The following is a 15027-nucleotide window of genomic DNA, read 5'->3' on the forward strand; positions in this document are numbered from 1 at the left end:
AAATGAGGTCTCTTTGAATGCATAAAAAATACTTACATGAAATTTCAATACTGGTACTACAACCAATGGGGATAAATAATACATGAATAATATATTTACACAAGACATTAAGAAACATCATTGTATCAATCAGTCTTCCAGTAGTGGAGGCAAGAGTGGAGGCAAACAAATGCAACTTGCTCTAAGGTGAGGTTTGATGAGTGTCTAGTGAGCAGCTGTATAAATGTTCACAGGCTTAATTCAATATAAATATCCCACTTCAATCCTTTATTCCCATGGTAATTAATTTGTAAAAATATTGGTTGAATTCCACCTCCAGCTTTCAAGAATTTAGAGCAGATCCTAAAAGAACTGCAGAACAATTTTGCCTACTTTTCAATTACAGGAGGTGCTACCTGGTTTTGGTTTTGTTTTTATTAATAATTATTGAATAAATAATTTGTTGCTAAGTATGAAAACAGCAGCACTGAATATCAACATTTTCAATGATTTACCATATCAAATATATGCAGTTCATAATACATGTACAAATGATGACACGCACACTTAGTCTGAAGGGAAGAAGTATTTCTGTTACTGGCACAGCAGATTACTCAACATAGACATACTGTAGCAGAAATTACCAGCAACTGATATTAAAGGTCTGTCAAAAATCTGGGTTTGAGTAGTAAAAGTAGACTGAGTGCAACAGAAAGACTTTCACCTTAACAGTTAAACAAAAAACTCAACTGGACAAACCACATTTGTAGATATTAAGACACAATTTACCAGTATGACTTTTTTTCCATTTGAAATTAATGCCGCAGTCTATGTAGTGCAATGCAGGCATTGCTTCAAGAATATAACTATTTTTCAAGATGGACTTACTGGTAGAAGTAATTTTTTAAAAGTCAGAATCCAAAAATGCTTATGGATCCAATAAAAATTTATGGATGAACAAGGTGTTTAAAGAGCAAAGGTCAGAATTATCAATGCACTGTTCCAAACATCCAGGCCTTATTTTTTTCATATAACACTTAGTTAATTATCTCCATAGGGACAAGGAAACAAGTAAAGAGGAAAGTACATTTTGAGAACAACTGAATAAATCCGAGGATGCTCTTCCAAGACTTCAGGAACCGCCAAATACACACAGCTTTTAACTTTGTTCAGTTTTATGCAAGAACACAGAGCTTCACTGGCTGGAATCCTTTTGCTGAGGTCCATTTTCCACTTGAAAGAATGAAGAATAAGAAACAATCTTGGCATGCTTATGCTCACAGATGAGATTTTTCAAGTCATAGAGGGCTGAAGAAATCCAGATAAATTGTTTTCCTTGTCCACAGTCTAAGCAACATAAAACTATCTCTCCCAGTAGCAAAGCTGGATACTTGAGAGGAATGTAGAAAGCTCTTGTACTCCACAAAGCCAACTGGGCAACTGTGCTGCTAAGGGAGCTGGATATTTGACAAACTGAGTCAGAGCAACTGAGCCGGGCAGATGTTGCCCTTTATGTCTCCTTGTTAATCTAACGTCCAGATGTAATTAACTCAAAATTCTTTTGTACTTCATGGGAAGCTTCAATAACAATCTTTAACACCAAGTGCCAGAAAAATAATTCAATCTCAACTTTTGTTTAGCTTACTTCAAAAGTCATCCAGCCTTTAAACTGTTAACAAAGAAAAGAAGAACATCAACTAATCCCTAGTTCTTTGGAGAGAAGGAAAGTAGGCCAGTATGGGATGCTGTTTGGCTGGCTTCTCCAAAATAAGGCTATGGACCTGAAGAGCTCTAAATCTTACAGCAGACTGAAAACAGATGTCTCAGGCTTATTTCTAACAGCACACACTCATCTCCCACAAATGTGAACCCATCTGTTCTGGGGTTTATGCTCACTTGTAGGCCTCTCCCTTTTTTGTGGCAGAAGCACCAGTACTCAGATAACCCCAGAGGCACAGGTATGAGTACAAAGAGCAAGTCACCACTAGAGCAATGGCAGGATAAGTCCCTTTTTGGAGTCTGAGCAGTCCCTGAAATACATCCCAAAGTACGCTGCCACAAGGCAGGGGCAGGCTCCTGCTCCCTGCCCCCCCAGCACTGTGCCATCAAGGAAGAGCTGTGACCGGCCCTTACTGACTCCCACTCCTCTTGCCACCTTAACAACATTTGCAGAACACAGGCATTGGAGGTGAGCCACTCTGCCCTGTCTGTCATAGGCTTTTTAGTATATCTCAAGACCCTGAGGGAGGCAGAGCCTGCCACATCTCACATCTGAAGGTGTATATTGCAGTGGCTTTCGTGGAGCCACAGACAATGGTGGCAACTATGCTAATGTTTAGCAAATTCCGGAATAGAGGCATATACCCAGAACAAATAAAGCTGAACTCTATTTACTACTCAGCTAGCCCTTGCCATGTGAGCTTGAACATCTTACCTGACTTGGCTTCAGTCCCATCAGCTGTAGCTTTGAGTGAGTTATCCCAAAAGCAGTTTATTCTCTATCAGTAGATGTGTATGGTATCATTAAATCCTTATTTTAACAGTGTTCCTATACAGCCCAATTATATATGGCCCAAGCCATGTGCTTGCTGTTTTAGCTTTCTCTCCTAATAAGCCTTAATATCTTATTACAAAGTGGAAACCACACTTAAATATGAGTTCCGTTGACTATTCTTTTGAAATTCTTTTACAGGCCTTCAAACAAATAAAACCTAATCAATTGGGTGGGACAAATATAACTAAAGCACTCTAATACAATCATCAAGATTTTTGGTTCTAAGCATCTAAATCCAGATGTCTACACATGACCCTAGTTATGATTTATGACTCCTAGACCATCTACAGTTTCATGTTTTCAAATACATCCTGAAGGTTTTGACAAATATACAGTTTAGGTGTTTCAACAGGAGTTGATAATTTTTTTTCTTTTCTGTCCTTCAGAACTTTGTTTTTAAATGTTCTGGCCCTTCAAATGATTGTTTCCTTCTTTGTGCACTCTACCATTCAGTTTTCTCTCTTCTGATTGTTAAGTCAGTATGCAAAGAAAAGTAACAATCATATCTATCTAGTGTCTACAATACTCCCTGATTGCCCTCCCAAATATTAAAGCAAATTAAAAAAAAAAGAACTGAGTGAATAAGCAGGTGAAATCTTGTCTTCCAGAATTAAGCTTCCCAGGGGTTATCATCAATATTAAACTTGTAATTTAATACTGGCATACCAGAGTTTACCCAATACTTCTCAAAATCCTGAGTAAATATGCATAGGGGTTGGATTTTATTACTTAGTTTTTACCACTTCCACCAAGTTAATAAATACAGAATACCAGGCCAACTCCCAAACAGACAGTCTCCAGCCCTTAAAACCCAGTAACCCCTGGAAACAGTAATTCACTGTTTCTGCAAAAGGACTTGAAATCTACAAATCTGGCTGAATCATATCCAGAACACTTTTAAACTTCTCACAGAAATGAATCAACTTGTTTGTCTTAAAAATAACATTCCCAAAGGAATGTCAGGTGGCTTGTGCATGTCCTCATTTAGCCCTACGACATATGTTCTCAGACACTGAAGCACTTCATTGTGTTCTTGGCACACTGCCCCAGAGAGAAGGAGGTCATTGTTCTTCTTTGGTACACTATTCACAGAACTTATTATTTCTCTTATGATTTCTGGAAGACTTCTGCAGCTGAGAATATCCTAACAATCATTTTGGGTGGTAAGCAATTAAATAGGGATGGAAAACATGATGATGTATGAGAATGTACATGTGCAATTCACCACGTCTCTGGTGTAACGAGTCATCCTTTGTGAGACTCAATGAAGAGGCTTACACAATTATACTTGGGGAAAAAAAGTGTTGGGCAAACCACACAGTTGTACTGAATTGCCATGTTCCACCTCCAGGTTTACACCTAGAGATGTTTCAAGCACCTATTTTATCTTTGCTCTAAATCCTTTGGCACACGCTCTTCTAGGTGACACTTAGGTCACTTTGGACACTTCGACATCACTTTCAGCCACTTTAAGTTTGGTCCCCCTCCTTTTTTTAACATAAGTAAATTCTAAAGTCCTTTCTGTGATTGTCAGACACACAAAGCACATTACTTAGTGCTGATACCACAATAGTGTTCCACCAAAGTGCAGTGCCACGTGTTCCCACTGCATGTCAGAATCAGCATCTTCCAACCCACACTCATCAAGTCCTCCTTGTGTAAAACACAGTCCTTGTGGCTGATGCACCCTACAAAATGAAGATATCACAGCACACATTACAGCAAGTTCTATCTTATTTTCAACCAGGCTGCCTCCCCACAGATATAAAAGAACAGCAATCTTAGTGAATTTCATTTTCTGAACTTGAAGTATTTTATTTTTCACCCAGATACAAAGAGGCTTAAAGGACCTGCTCCTGTATTTTTAACCACATCTTGATTATCAAAAAAGGACAGTCTACTGTATAGTGGCAGGGTGTTTTTTTTTTTTTTTTTAAATTTCAAATTCAAAAATCAAAATATTTACTTTCAAGACTGAGATGATACAATAGAACTCAATATCAGCAAAAAATAAAGAAAGCTTAGTGAGTAAAAAAAGTCTGGTGCTTATCTGAAAAAACCCCACCAAAAAAATTTTAGCAGAGAACAGAAGATGGTAATACAATTACTTCTTTTCAGGAAGTTGCCTCAGCATTCATAACTGATACTTTACAAATTTATGTGTGTGTGTGTATAGATATTTCTTTTCTTTTTAATCAGCTTATTTCTACAGAGAAGGACTTTTGATCTAGTTTTATCAGAACTGACTCACAGGTGCTCAAAAACCAGAAGAAGCATTTCAACTTTTTCTGAACAATTTGTTTTGTTTGGTATAAAATTGTTTGTTTAGAGACGTAAGAAACTGACTTGCTATCACTACAGATTCCAGAAAAAGAACAAATTAGTTGTGAAATCCCTCAAAACAATTGCCAGCATATGTGCAAGTAAATGCTATTTAAATTTTTAAGCCTTCCACTCAAAATAATTTTCTCTTGATTTAAACAGTACAAAAAAATCAATAACAACATGGATTTTCATTAAACCTTTGCTTCAAAACTTCACAAATGTTTATCTGCACATCAGTGTTTACTCCCAACTATCATGAACATCACTGAAATTGTCTAGAGAAAGACACATTAACATAGGCTTTTCCTTATACTTTTATTAAGACAAAAAGACTTCATATTGAAGTTTATATAAGCTTTGCAATATGACATTAGGAAATAATACAAATAATGACATTACATATTTATAGAACTTCTGCAAGGGCAACACTTGTGTTTACTTTTAGATTTTTAAGAATTATCTTCAATTCTAATCACAACCAGACACAGAAGGAGACTTGGCCCCATGTTTATATTTCAGTGTTTTGGTTTATTTTCTACAAAAAAAAGGTTGATATAAAAATAATGAAAAAATTAAAACTTTATCCAAAAAGATCACGGATCATAGAAAGACTAATGTCACACCAGTCCCTTCTTAAATGTAACAGTAAGGTTTGCCAAATAGTCCTGCACCCATGTGCCAACCACAATTTAATCAAAGAAAACATACTACCAACATATTTTTCTGTTTCCCATCACTGCACAGGATTCTGTGTTTCTCTTCCATCTGCTAACTGTTTCACAGCAATGAAGTGCAAAGTAGATGAGATATGAGAGACAAAAATGATAGGCTTCACAATATTATTAGGGCTTGAACCATTACTGATATTATACCACAAGAAAGAGCTTAGCACATAGTACATTATTCACAGAACAATGAGAGACAACTGAGACAAAAATACCTTTACTAATACTTTGAAAACTAACTTAAATTAGTTTTGCAAGACTCAGAATTAGAAATTATGAAGTCTCAGAATTAGAAATAAAGTAAAAAAAAAATTCAACAAGACCTTAGGGTAAAATGTAGTATTTAGTACTTCAGAATGCGCTGAAATTTTTCTCTAAACTTAAATCAAGAATGAGTACTCCCAATATTACACTTCTTTTTTTAAGGTAAATTCACACAACCTATAATTAAGTAGTCATAAAACAAGCAAACAAAAAAACCCTAACTCAAACCAATGAACAACACTCAAATTTGAGGAACACTCGATTTGCTAAACAAGAACAGCTAAAAGCCATTTACAATCACCAGCAGGGAATACTTTCCTAAAATATGGAGGGAGAAATTTTGCCTCCAAATAAAATTCTTGCAAGAGAGAGAGGCTACAGAATGTTCCCCAAGAGTTTGTTTTTTTTTTTTAATTTCAATACTATTCTGGGTAGTTGCAGTTTTGGATTAAAATATCTCTGCTTACCTATTCTGCTTAAAATTTATTTTTGCTATGACTGCACTTTACATTATCAATTTCAGTCTCCTTCTATAACCATAGCATGCTTCCTTGAAGAATAGGGAAGGACTTAATTCCCAGGACCCCTTCCAAACTTATTCTCAAAGGTTGGGGCTGTTGTTGCAGTAGCAGAAGCCAGTGGGATTGCACATTCCAAACCCTTCTTTTCATCTCTACAATTCAGATGAAGATTTGGTACTCCAAGGTACTTTTTCTTCAGACAGGATGTATAAATGACACAGATGTTCAAGCATCCATTTTTAACTGTCTTCTCACCTCAGGTGGATTTGAGTGTGTACATTTCCCAGAAAAAGAAATCCTGTACTTTGAGGGTCATATTGATACTCTGCCATTAAAGATAATACAAATCAGTTAACAAATAACAGATGTGAAGTGGTGTTTGCCCCAATTTGTAAAGGAACATAACCTACTGAAAAACAATTCAGCAGGCAAAGGAGGAAGGGAGGGGAGCAAGGAAAGGTAAGAGACAAACGAAATAAATTGGTAAGTTGTTAAAAAAGGAAAAAAAATCCAGAAAGAATAATAGATTGAATCAGCTGAGCAGCTACATGATTGACAGAGCTGGATAAGAACAAGCTACCTACAGCTGCCTTTCTCATTTTAGACTTTACTTCTTCCTCATGAAATACACTGTATTGCTCTGCTGGTTGAGAGTTCCTCCACTATTAAACTGATAGAATAGTCTGATAGTAGATCTGTGACCTAGGTCCTTTGAAGATCAGGATTAAATGTGTCTGTCCAGTTGAACATGAATCAGCCATATGCCCTTGCACCAATTAAAGTGAATCATGTACTAGGTGGCATAAGAACAAATGCAACTGGCAGGCAGAGGGAAGTGGTTGTAAATCCCTATTTAATACTTGAGAGACAGCATCTTAAATATGAAGTTTTGGGCTCCACAGTACAAGACACACAAGAGTAGGTTCAGAGAAGGGGCACTACAATGATTTAAGCTAGAGAAAATGATACACAGGTAAAGGCTAAGGGAGATGTGTTTGCTTAATCTCAAGATATGAAAGCAGCGACAGGAGTTACTGTCTTTATGGATGTAATGAGTGATTACAGGGAAGACTGAATCAGACACGTTGGAGGTGCAGAGCGAGAGGACAAGAGGCCATGGTCACACACTGCAGCGTGTGAATCACCAAACTGTTCAGAAAAGAGCACATTTTCTCTGCAAGAGTAGGTAAGACCAGTGCAGAGCAACCAGACAGGCTATGGAATTTAGAGACCAGTGCTCAACCCACCACATTCAAAATCCAGCTGAACAAGGTGCAGTGCATCTAGTCTAACTCTTAAGCAGCACTTAATTTGAGTAGGGGGTTGGACTACATAAACTTCAGAGATCCTTTCCAACCCAAGATTAGTCTACAGTTCACCCCTGCTTGTTGATATCCCATATCCTTCATTCTGTGCTATGATGGAAGCAATTTTGCCCTTATCAAAAAGGGCAAAATTCCTGCCAGACCTTCTCAATTAACTTTATATCACATAATTCTTCCTCTGGAATGCACTTGATAAGACAGGATAAATAGCTGTGCTCTCAAAATGAGCTTTCTACCACTGCCTTATCTTTTTCTTTACCACCAAGCTTCTGCCACACAGTTGCCTCCACACCAACAGCTGTTTCCAAGCCCAGTAAGAACTCAATTCAATCTTCAGCCTGCACAGCATTCACACCAGGAGCATAAATACTTGCTCCTCATAAATCACATTATTCTTTCACCTACAGGAACCTATGTGTGCTAGACAGGAAAAAAAGGCTGCATAAGTTGCAAAATATGCATATGGACATCTCACTTCATGCAGTTCCAGTTATTTTGAGGCGTGCTCCTTTTTTCTTTTGAGTAATTATTTTAAGCTCTCAAGGATGCTATTCTGAGTATCAGCAGGTGAGAGTGAAAAGAAAATGAACAGGCACAATATCCTGCTTGAAAGAAGTATAATGACTAGCACAAAGATGGCTCCTCAGCTGGTGATGCTCCTAAACAACACTACAAGCTAATGCAGTGTCACTTACTGATGAAAACCAAACTTCTGCTCATGTCTCTCCATCTCAGCTACTTTGTCACATCTCCTGAAAATCAGAGAACTTTGCTGGTAGGAATATGAATATCCCTCATCTTTTCTGTTACATCTAGAGTGTTACAGAAATTCAGTGAAAAGTTTAGCTGTTTAAGAAAAACAGCATACTCTCTGCACATGTGGAGGTCAGAACATTTCTGTCCTGAACTGGCAAACCCAGATGACTATCAGAAGATGGGATCTATTTAGTTAGTTAGGTGAACCCTTAGAAGGGTTGAAGCCCTGAACTTCAGCCTGTTGTAACACTGTAAAGTGAAACAGCCATAATATCAATGTCTTTCTACAGTTCTCAATGTGGCAAATACTGTCCAGAAACCACCTTCATCAACAGTTACCAGGGAAAGCCTATCCCCACAATACTCAAAGTACATTCCCCTGGAAATGCAAAGGCCTATACAGAAGCCTCCCAAATAGGAACATTTCCAAATTTTACAGAAACTTGACTTCAAAGTCTTCAAAAACATTTAGCACACTGAGAAGCAAAAAGCCTTCCTGCCTCCGGGGGTGAATGATGCAACGAAACATCTGCTATATTGACCATCACTGAGGTTGGGAACATTTGCTTCAGGCCAAGACTACGTTTTTAGCTGCACTACAGGGAAAAACCAGGAACTCACTATTGCAATAGGCTGGAAAAAAAATACACTTGGCTACAAAGTCCCACACTGCAGGACTTCTGTTACTTTTAAAGAGACAAAGAGCAGACTAATTGACTTAAGATTTGCCTGTTCAGGATCCAGGCTGTACAATGGTAGGAATTCAGGTCTGAGAAAAGCAGACCTGAAAAATGCCCTGAGAAGATCAGGGAGCCCTTGAAGGGGCAGCATGAGACCCATTATTAGACATTTAGGACACCTCAGGCTAAGCCAGGCCGGTGTCAGTAGAGTTAGTACAGGAAGCCACTCCATGAGGCTGCCTGGAGGAGAACTTTGGCTGCTGCCTTACTGATCCTGCTACTTGCTCTCCCAAAGGATTTGGAAACCAGGTAAATAGGCCTCAGAGAAACATAACAAGCATTCCAAGAACCAGTCTACAATATGATGTCATCTCTGCAAAATGAGGGGCCATAGTGTCTCCAAACCCAGCTGCAATCCAGGTACCTATCACTTACAGAGACATGCTGCAGAATGGATTCAAATACCCCACAGACCACACTGAGCTCTGCAATGATGTCCTCCTTTCTACTCCCTTGCAAGGACTTCAAACTCAGACTGGTGATGTCTCACTACTTGTCTCCATCACAAAATCATCCTAATGGTTGCCCAGGGTGGATTTTAGACAATGGAGATCAGACTTGTTTTGATCAGACTTGTTTAATCTAGAAATATATGTATGTGTATATATATATGTATGTATGTATATATATATATATGTATGTATGTATGTATGTATGTATTTATGTGTACATACATACATATATATATATACACACATACATATATACATATATACATATATATGTACTTACCTACCTTATTAGCTCATCATCTTGGCTGGTAGCTTTAATCCTTAAAAATTACTCCAGAAATTTATGGTATTGAATATTTTTATACTGATCTCATAAAGAATATATAGCATGTTAAACACCGTTGCAGTCCAATGCAACACTTAAAAGAAAATAATGCATGTTTTTAGATAAAGTATTGATCTACTGTATTGAACTTGTCCATTTTAAGCTACTGCTATAAACTCAAAATATTATTTCATATTGTCACACTAGAATGTCAGCATCTCACTATTTCTACCCAAACAAATAAAGGTTCAATTCAACCAATACAAACCACCCCATGTGAAAAAGTTACAGCACTCTTTTTTTACTTCACAAAGACTAAGGCTTTGCTAATTTTATAGTGAACTTCATTGTTAAAACTGTATTTGTACAATTCAAATGGAAAGAAACCAAATGACTTTTCTCCCGCTAACAAGGGCTTGTGGAACAGCACACTGCACTTTGTTTCTGTTACTGCACCAGTGTTTCAACTTTCACCAGTCTCCATGCCAGTAAAAAGACACAATAAAGGAATTCAGACTCAGTCAAGGTTTACTGTGTTCTTTTCAAACAGAAGGGTAAGGGTGCTGCTAAAGCCACAGAAGAACATTTGTAGCAAAGGTTTTACCACTGCCAAATACTATGCTAACAGTAAAGCTTTCAAGGAGAGAGTCAGGACAGGCCATGCTCAGAGGATGATTAAGATATGCATCAGACTAATGAAGAATGGAGCAAGAAATTCAGGAATGGAAAAAGCAGCAATCTCTCTGCTGCTCCAGAGCGGCTTCATTACAGTCACTTACTGAGGGGTGGGCAGAAGTAATCCCCTTCCAGTATTCACAATTTCACTTAAATTTAGCACAATGCTATAAACCTTGCCCAAAAGCTATTAAGACAATATTTTCTTCCAAAGAGCTTTTCAAAAGGATATTTATTCTTTAAATAAAATACATTTTAAATTCAAGGATTTTTATTATGTCAAAATAATTTACACCTATGTGTTTACACCTACACAACAGGATATCTGACCAGAATTTGGCAAGTATTTACCAGCCATCATCTGGGTACATTACATACAAATGCAAATACCTCAGAGGAAAAAGGGAGCTGATGTATTTCTTAAAAAGTGCTGTTTGTTGGCTTTTGGGTTTTTTGAAGTGTGTGTGTATATAGGTTGACATGAAATATTTTAATGCCTCTTTATTTAAATTACATCTAGAAAAGGACAGCTTCACCTATTTACATGCAAACAAATACTTCAGACATCCCCACTACCACAACTAAAACAATGAATATGCAAATCAGGAACACCTGAAAGCAGAGCTCCAATCTACCCAGTTCAAAAAATGTAACCATAATTATTGTATCCTTTATTTCTCTTTTTTCTCCTTCATCAGATCTCTTCTCCTCCCTTCCTGCTGATCTCAATGGAAAAAATATGGAGTTCCCAGTGGCCTGCAGACATTTGCAGGTGCTGGAGAGAAGACATGTGTCCCCTTCTACAGTTTTCCTATTCTCCTTCCTTCTCAGGAGGAGGAAGACACATTCAGAAGATATCAGAAAGCAAAAGCTTGAGCTGTGTGTTCTCCCAGAATTGTCATTGCTCCTGCCACACACAGGAGGCAGAGAAAGAGGAAAGCTGGGCATCAGGAACATCCCTTGCAGGGGAAAAGTAGAAGCACATGAACACCTCAGAGCAATGAGCAGTCTTTCAAAGCTCAGAGAACAACAGAATTTCTTTTCCTTTCACTGAAAATACAGAAACAGGATGTGATTGAGTTTCCCATCACTGCAAAGGGCTCCCATGCTGCCAGTGTCACAAGTGATGTAGTTTTTCAGGCAGGTGGTCACTGCAGGAGGGCTCAGCTACACCAAATGGAATTCAAAGTTTTGCTTTCAAATGTAATTCACTCCTCATTTCCAGGGAAAAAAAAAAAGGCAAAAAAGAAGTACTAAGGAAAATACTCTTACCATCTGACACAGCTGGTCTTAGTAAAGAGAATAAGAGGAAACTTTCATGCTAGAAAATCTCTGACATTTAATATCAGGGCCATAAAAAACTCAGAAAATACCGTAAGTGTTGAGAAAAACAATGTGCAATCCACCAAGATCTTCCAACACAGGCACAACCTGAGGTAAAATCATAAAAAACTCAAATCTAAGCACAGAGTCCAGTAAAAGCATTCCCCTTCTCTCCAGCCAGAGTTGCCTCATATCACAGCTGCAGTGGAAGAGGCCTTTCAATAAACCACAGCAATCAGGACCAGAACAGGCCACTATGATTTTTTGCTTCCCAGCAAATGCAGCAATTGATAAACGGCATAATTTCCAGCTTCCCTACAAAAAAGCAAGATGTTCTGCAGCATGGTGAACAAGCAGTGACTGCTGTGTAGATGTCCATTTTAAGAAGTCATTAACAAATATGTGTCATTGCACAATTTGACATCTGGGTGTGAGTTTCGGGTTTTCTGAATTTCTGCTCAGTAAGAAATGGTTTATTTTGGTGACTGTAATGCTTCCCTCTCCTTGTTTCTGATTTTATACCTGTTTATCATTTACAAGACTACCTCAAACTTTACTTCACCCTTTCAATTTCAACTAAAAAGTTAACAATTGATTATGATGCTAGTGCAAGACAAATACACAATTCACAGAAGAACAAAATTCTGTGAATATTACTTTATGCTACATTTCAACAACAACAAAAAAAATCAGGAATTTGTTTCACCATCAACTCCTAATGTTTCCATTCAGCAGTGTATTGGGCCCATGTATGCAAGACATTCAGTAAGTGTCAGCCACTGTGATTAAAAACTAGGTTACTGCAGCCTTCACTGGATACCACAGGAAGGGGACACAGAGGAAAGGGTGGCTAATCTAATCATTCACACAGAGGAGCAAAGGTCACAGATGGATCATTACCTCTTGAAGACAAGAAGCAATTACTTTTATAACAAAGATTAATTTCAACATTAATAATAATTGCTTTTAAAGTATATGTCACAGAAAAATAGTGGGGGCTTCTTAACATCATTACAGGGAGTACTCACACACATATTAAAAACATAAACAGGATTTTATTGTTTACTGAACCTTCCCTCCTTCAGACAAATTTGTAACAGCCTTTTCTGAGCTACTCCTTTTCCATTTCTTTAAAACAGCTTACAACATTACTGTTGCTGAAATCTAGTATTTCTGATAAATAATCTATTAACTGCATGCTCTAGGTATTTGTAAAGACCATACAATATCTTACATGTTATAGTTGTAAGGAATTAATGAGTTGGTTGTACATCTAATTCTACATATCTTGTCAGTTTACTCTGGAGTCATAGATAAAAGTCTGTTACTCTTACTCCATGAGGAGGACCTTTCTCTCTTGATGAAAAGTTCAGCAAGAAGTAGACCTAAGAGTATACACAATACAAAAAATATTGCTGAATAGAGGCAATACCAGTTTTTATAGGCCTAATATATCAATTTCCATGTTTTAACGAGTATGGTACATGATGAGAACAAGGTTCTAAAAGAGCTATTGAAAGCCATCATATCTTAATCTGATTCTCTAATATTTTGAAAAATTAAGGTTTAAAGTGTGTCCAGACATGGATTTCAGCTTAAACTCCCCTGAGCCAGGCAGCCTTACTTGACATAAACCTCATTACCTATGTAATGTAAATACTACCTATATAATATGCAAGAGCTGAACAACTTCCAGTTGCTATTTACAGTGTCTACTTTCAGGACACAAATGTTGCCAACTTTTTTAGAAAAAAAGTCTCATGCTCTGTAAAATAAAGACTAATAGCATTGCTAACCATTTGCATGCCTTCAAAACCCCCCTTCTAGAATTCCAAAACTTTTCCATGGTTCTCAATCTTTTTAAGGTTGTTGTATTCTTTTTTTAAAAAATTGTCCCTCACTTACATACCAGAAAGATCCTATGGTAGCCATGAAGGCTACCTGAAACCTGTTGACAAGGATGGGAATGAACCAAGAATGGGTGGGTTCTGCCCAAGAGTGTTATGTGGAAAAAGATAAGCTGACATCTTTCACATTATTACTTTGTAAGGGAGATTATGTCACATTGCTCACCCATGCTCATCTTAATAGGTAAATTTTCTCTGCTTGCAGCCTCCACAAGGTGTCTCCTGGCCTCCATCACAGCTTCCTTTTGTTTGAGGTTCATGAAGGACTCCCAAAGAGACTTGGCAGCTGGATCACTGTAAGAAAATGACATGACTATAATAAACATTGCTTGATAATGGAGTAAACTTGGATCAACATTTATGTTTTGAGATGAATGCTTCTACTTACTAATCTCTCAGGTAGGCAGGATACAAGCAAAAATAAAGTGATATAAAAGCTTGATTATTCTTAGCAGAACAGTTGCTACAGATTTACAGAAAAGTTAGATTTTTTTGCTACAAACTATAAAGCATTAGAATTCACATATAATAAATAAGCATGTCATTCCAAAAGTAACCACTACTGTTCAACCATGAGAATATCAGAAACAGTCCAAACTTCTTCAGTTACTAAAAAACTACGGAAAGGATGGGCTCTAACATCTCCATGAGAGTTTACATCCCAAAGTTAGTAGTCCCAGTGCTGAAGGCTGTTGTTATAATTTTGATGAATTACTGTCACTTTGGGTTTCATGGATTCTCTGTATGTGAAATAAGTAATCCATAGCAGAAATTAACTTTCCTTATGAATTCTGTAATTACAGATTTCCTTTTTGTTGTTGTTGCTGCTAAACTTAAATTAGGCATTTGTGTAGCTCATCTGCACTCAGTTCCCTGTCAGTCTTCTCCTTCCTCCAGGACACTGCACTTGTTGCTAGTGTGAATGAATTCAGTGTTCTCTCAGTGGCAAGGGAGGATAAGATAGGAAAATCTCTTGCTTAGGGCTAAAGCCACACATGGGAATTAACTATGTTGATTTTTTTAATGTATTTTTTGTTTTAAAGGAAAAGCTTCCCTCTGTTTTCTCCTCAGGAGACATTTAACTCCTAAAGACATTCTGATGTAATTTACAACATGCTTATGAGCATGACAAAACAAGCTTTCTTTTATGGAAATA

The 15027-nt window shown here is 37.4% G+C and overlaps 1 protein-coding gene across 1 annotated transcript in view; it reads right to left on the minus strand.

Moving 5' to 3' along the window:
- Positions 1-15027, minus strand: part of SCFD2 (sec1 family domain containing 2) — a gene marked incomplete at its 5' end in the record, with an annotated part of 187813 nt that overhangs the window by 143163 nt on the left and 29623 nt on the right. Inside the window, one exon of the mRNA XM_084203850.1 lies at positions 14038-14165. Coding sequence (XP_084059976.1) covers positions 14038-14165 — 128 coding nt within the window. The remainder of the gene's footprint in view (positions 1-14037; positions 14166-15027) is intronic.

The sequence above is a fragment of the Fringilla coelebs genome, assembly GCF_963513975.1.
Source record: "Fringilla coelebs genome assembly, chromosome: 4".
NCBI lineage: Eukaryota > Metazoa > Chordata > Aves > Passeriformes > Fringillidae > Fringilla > Fringilla coelebs.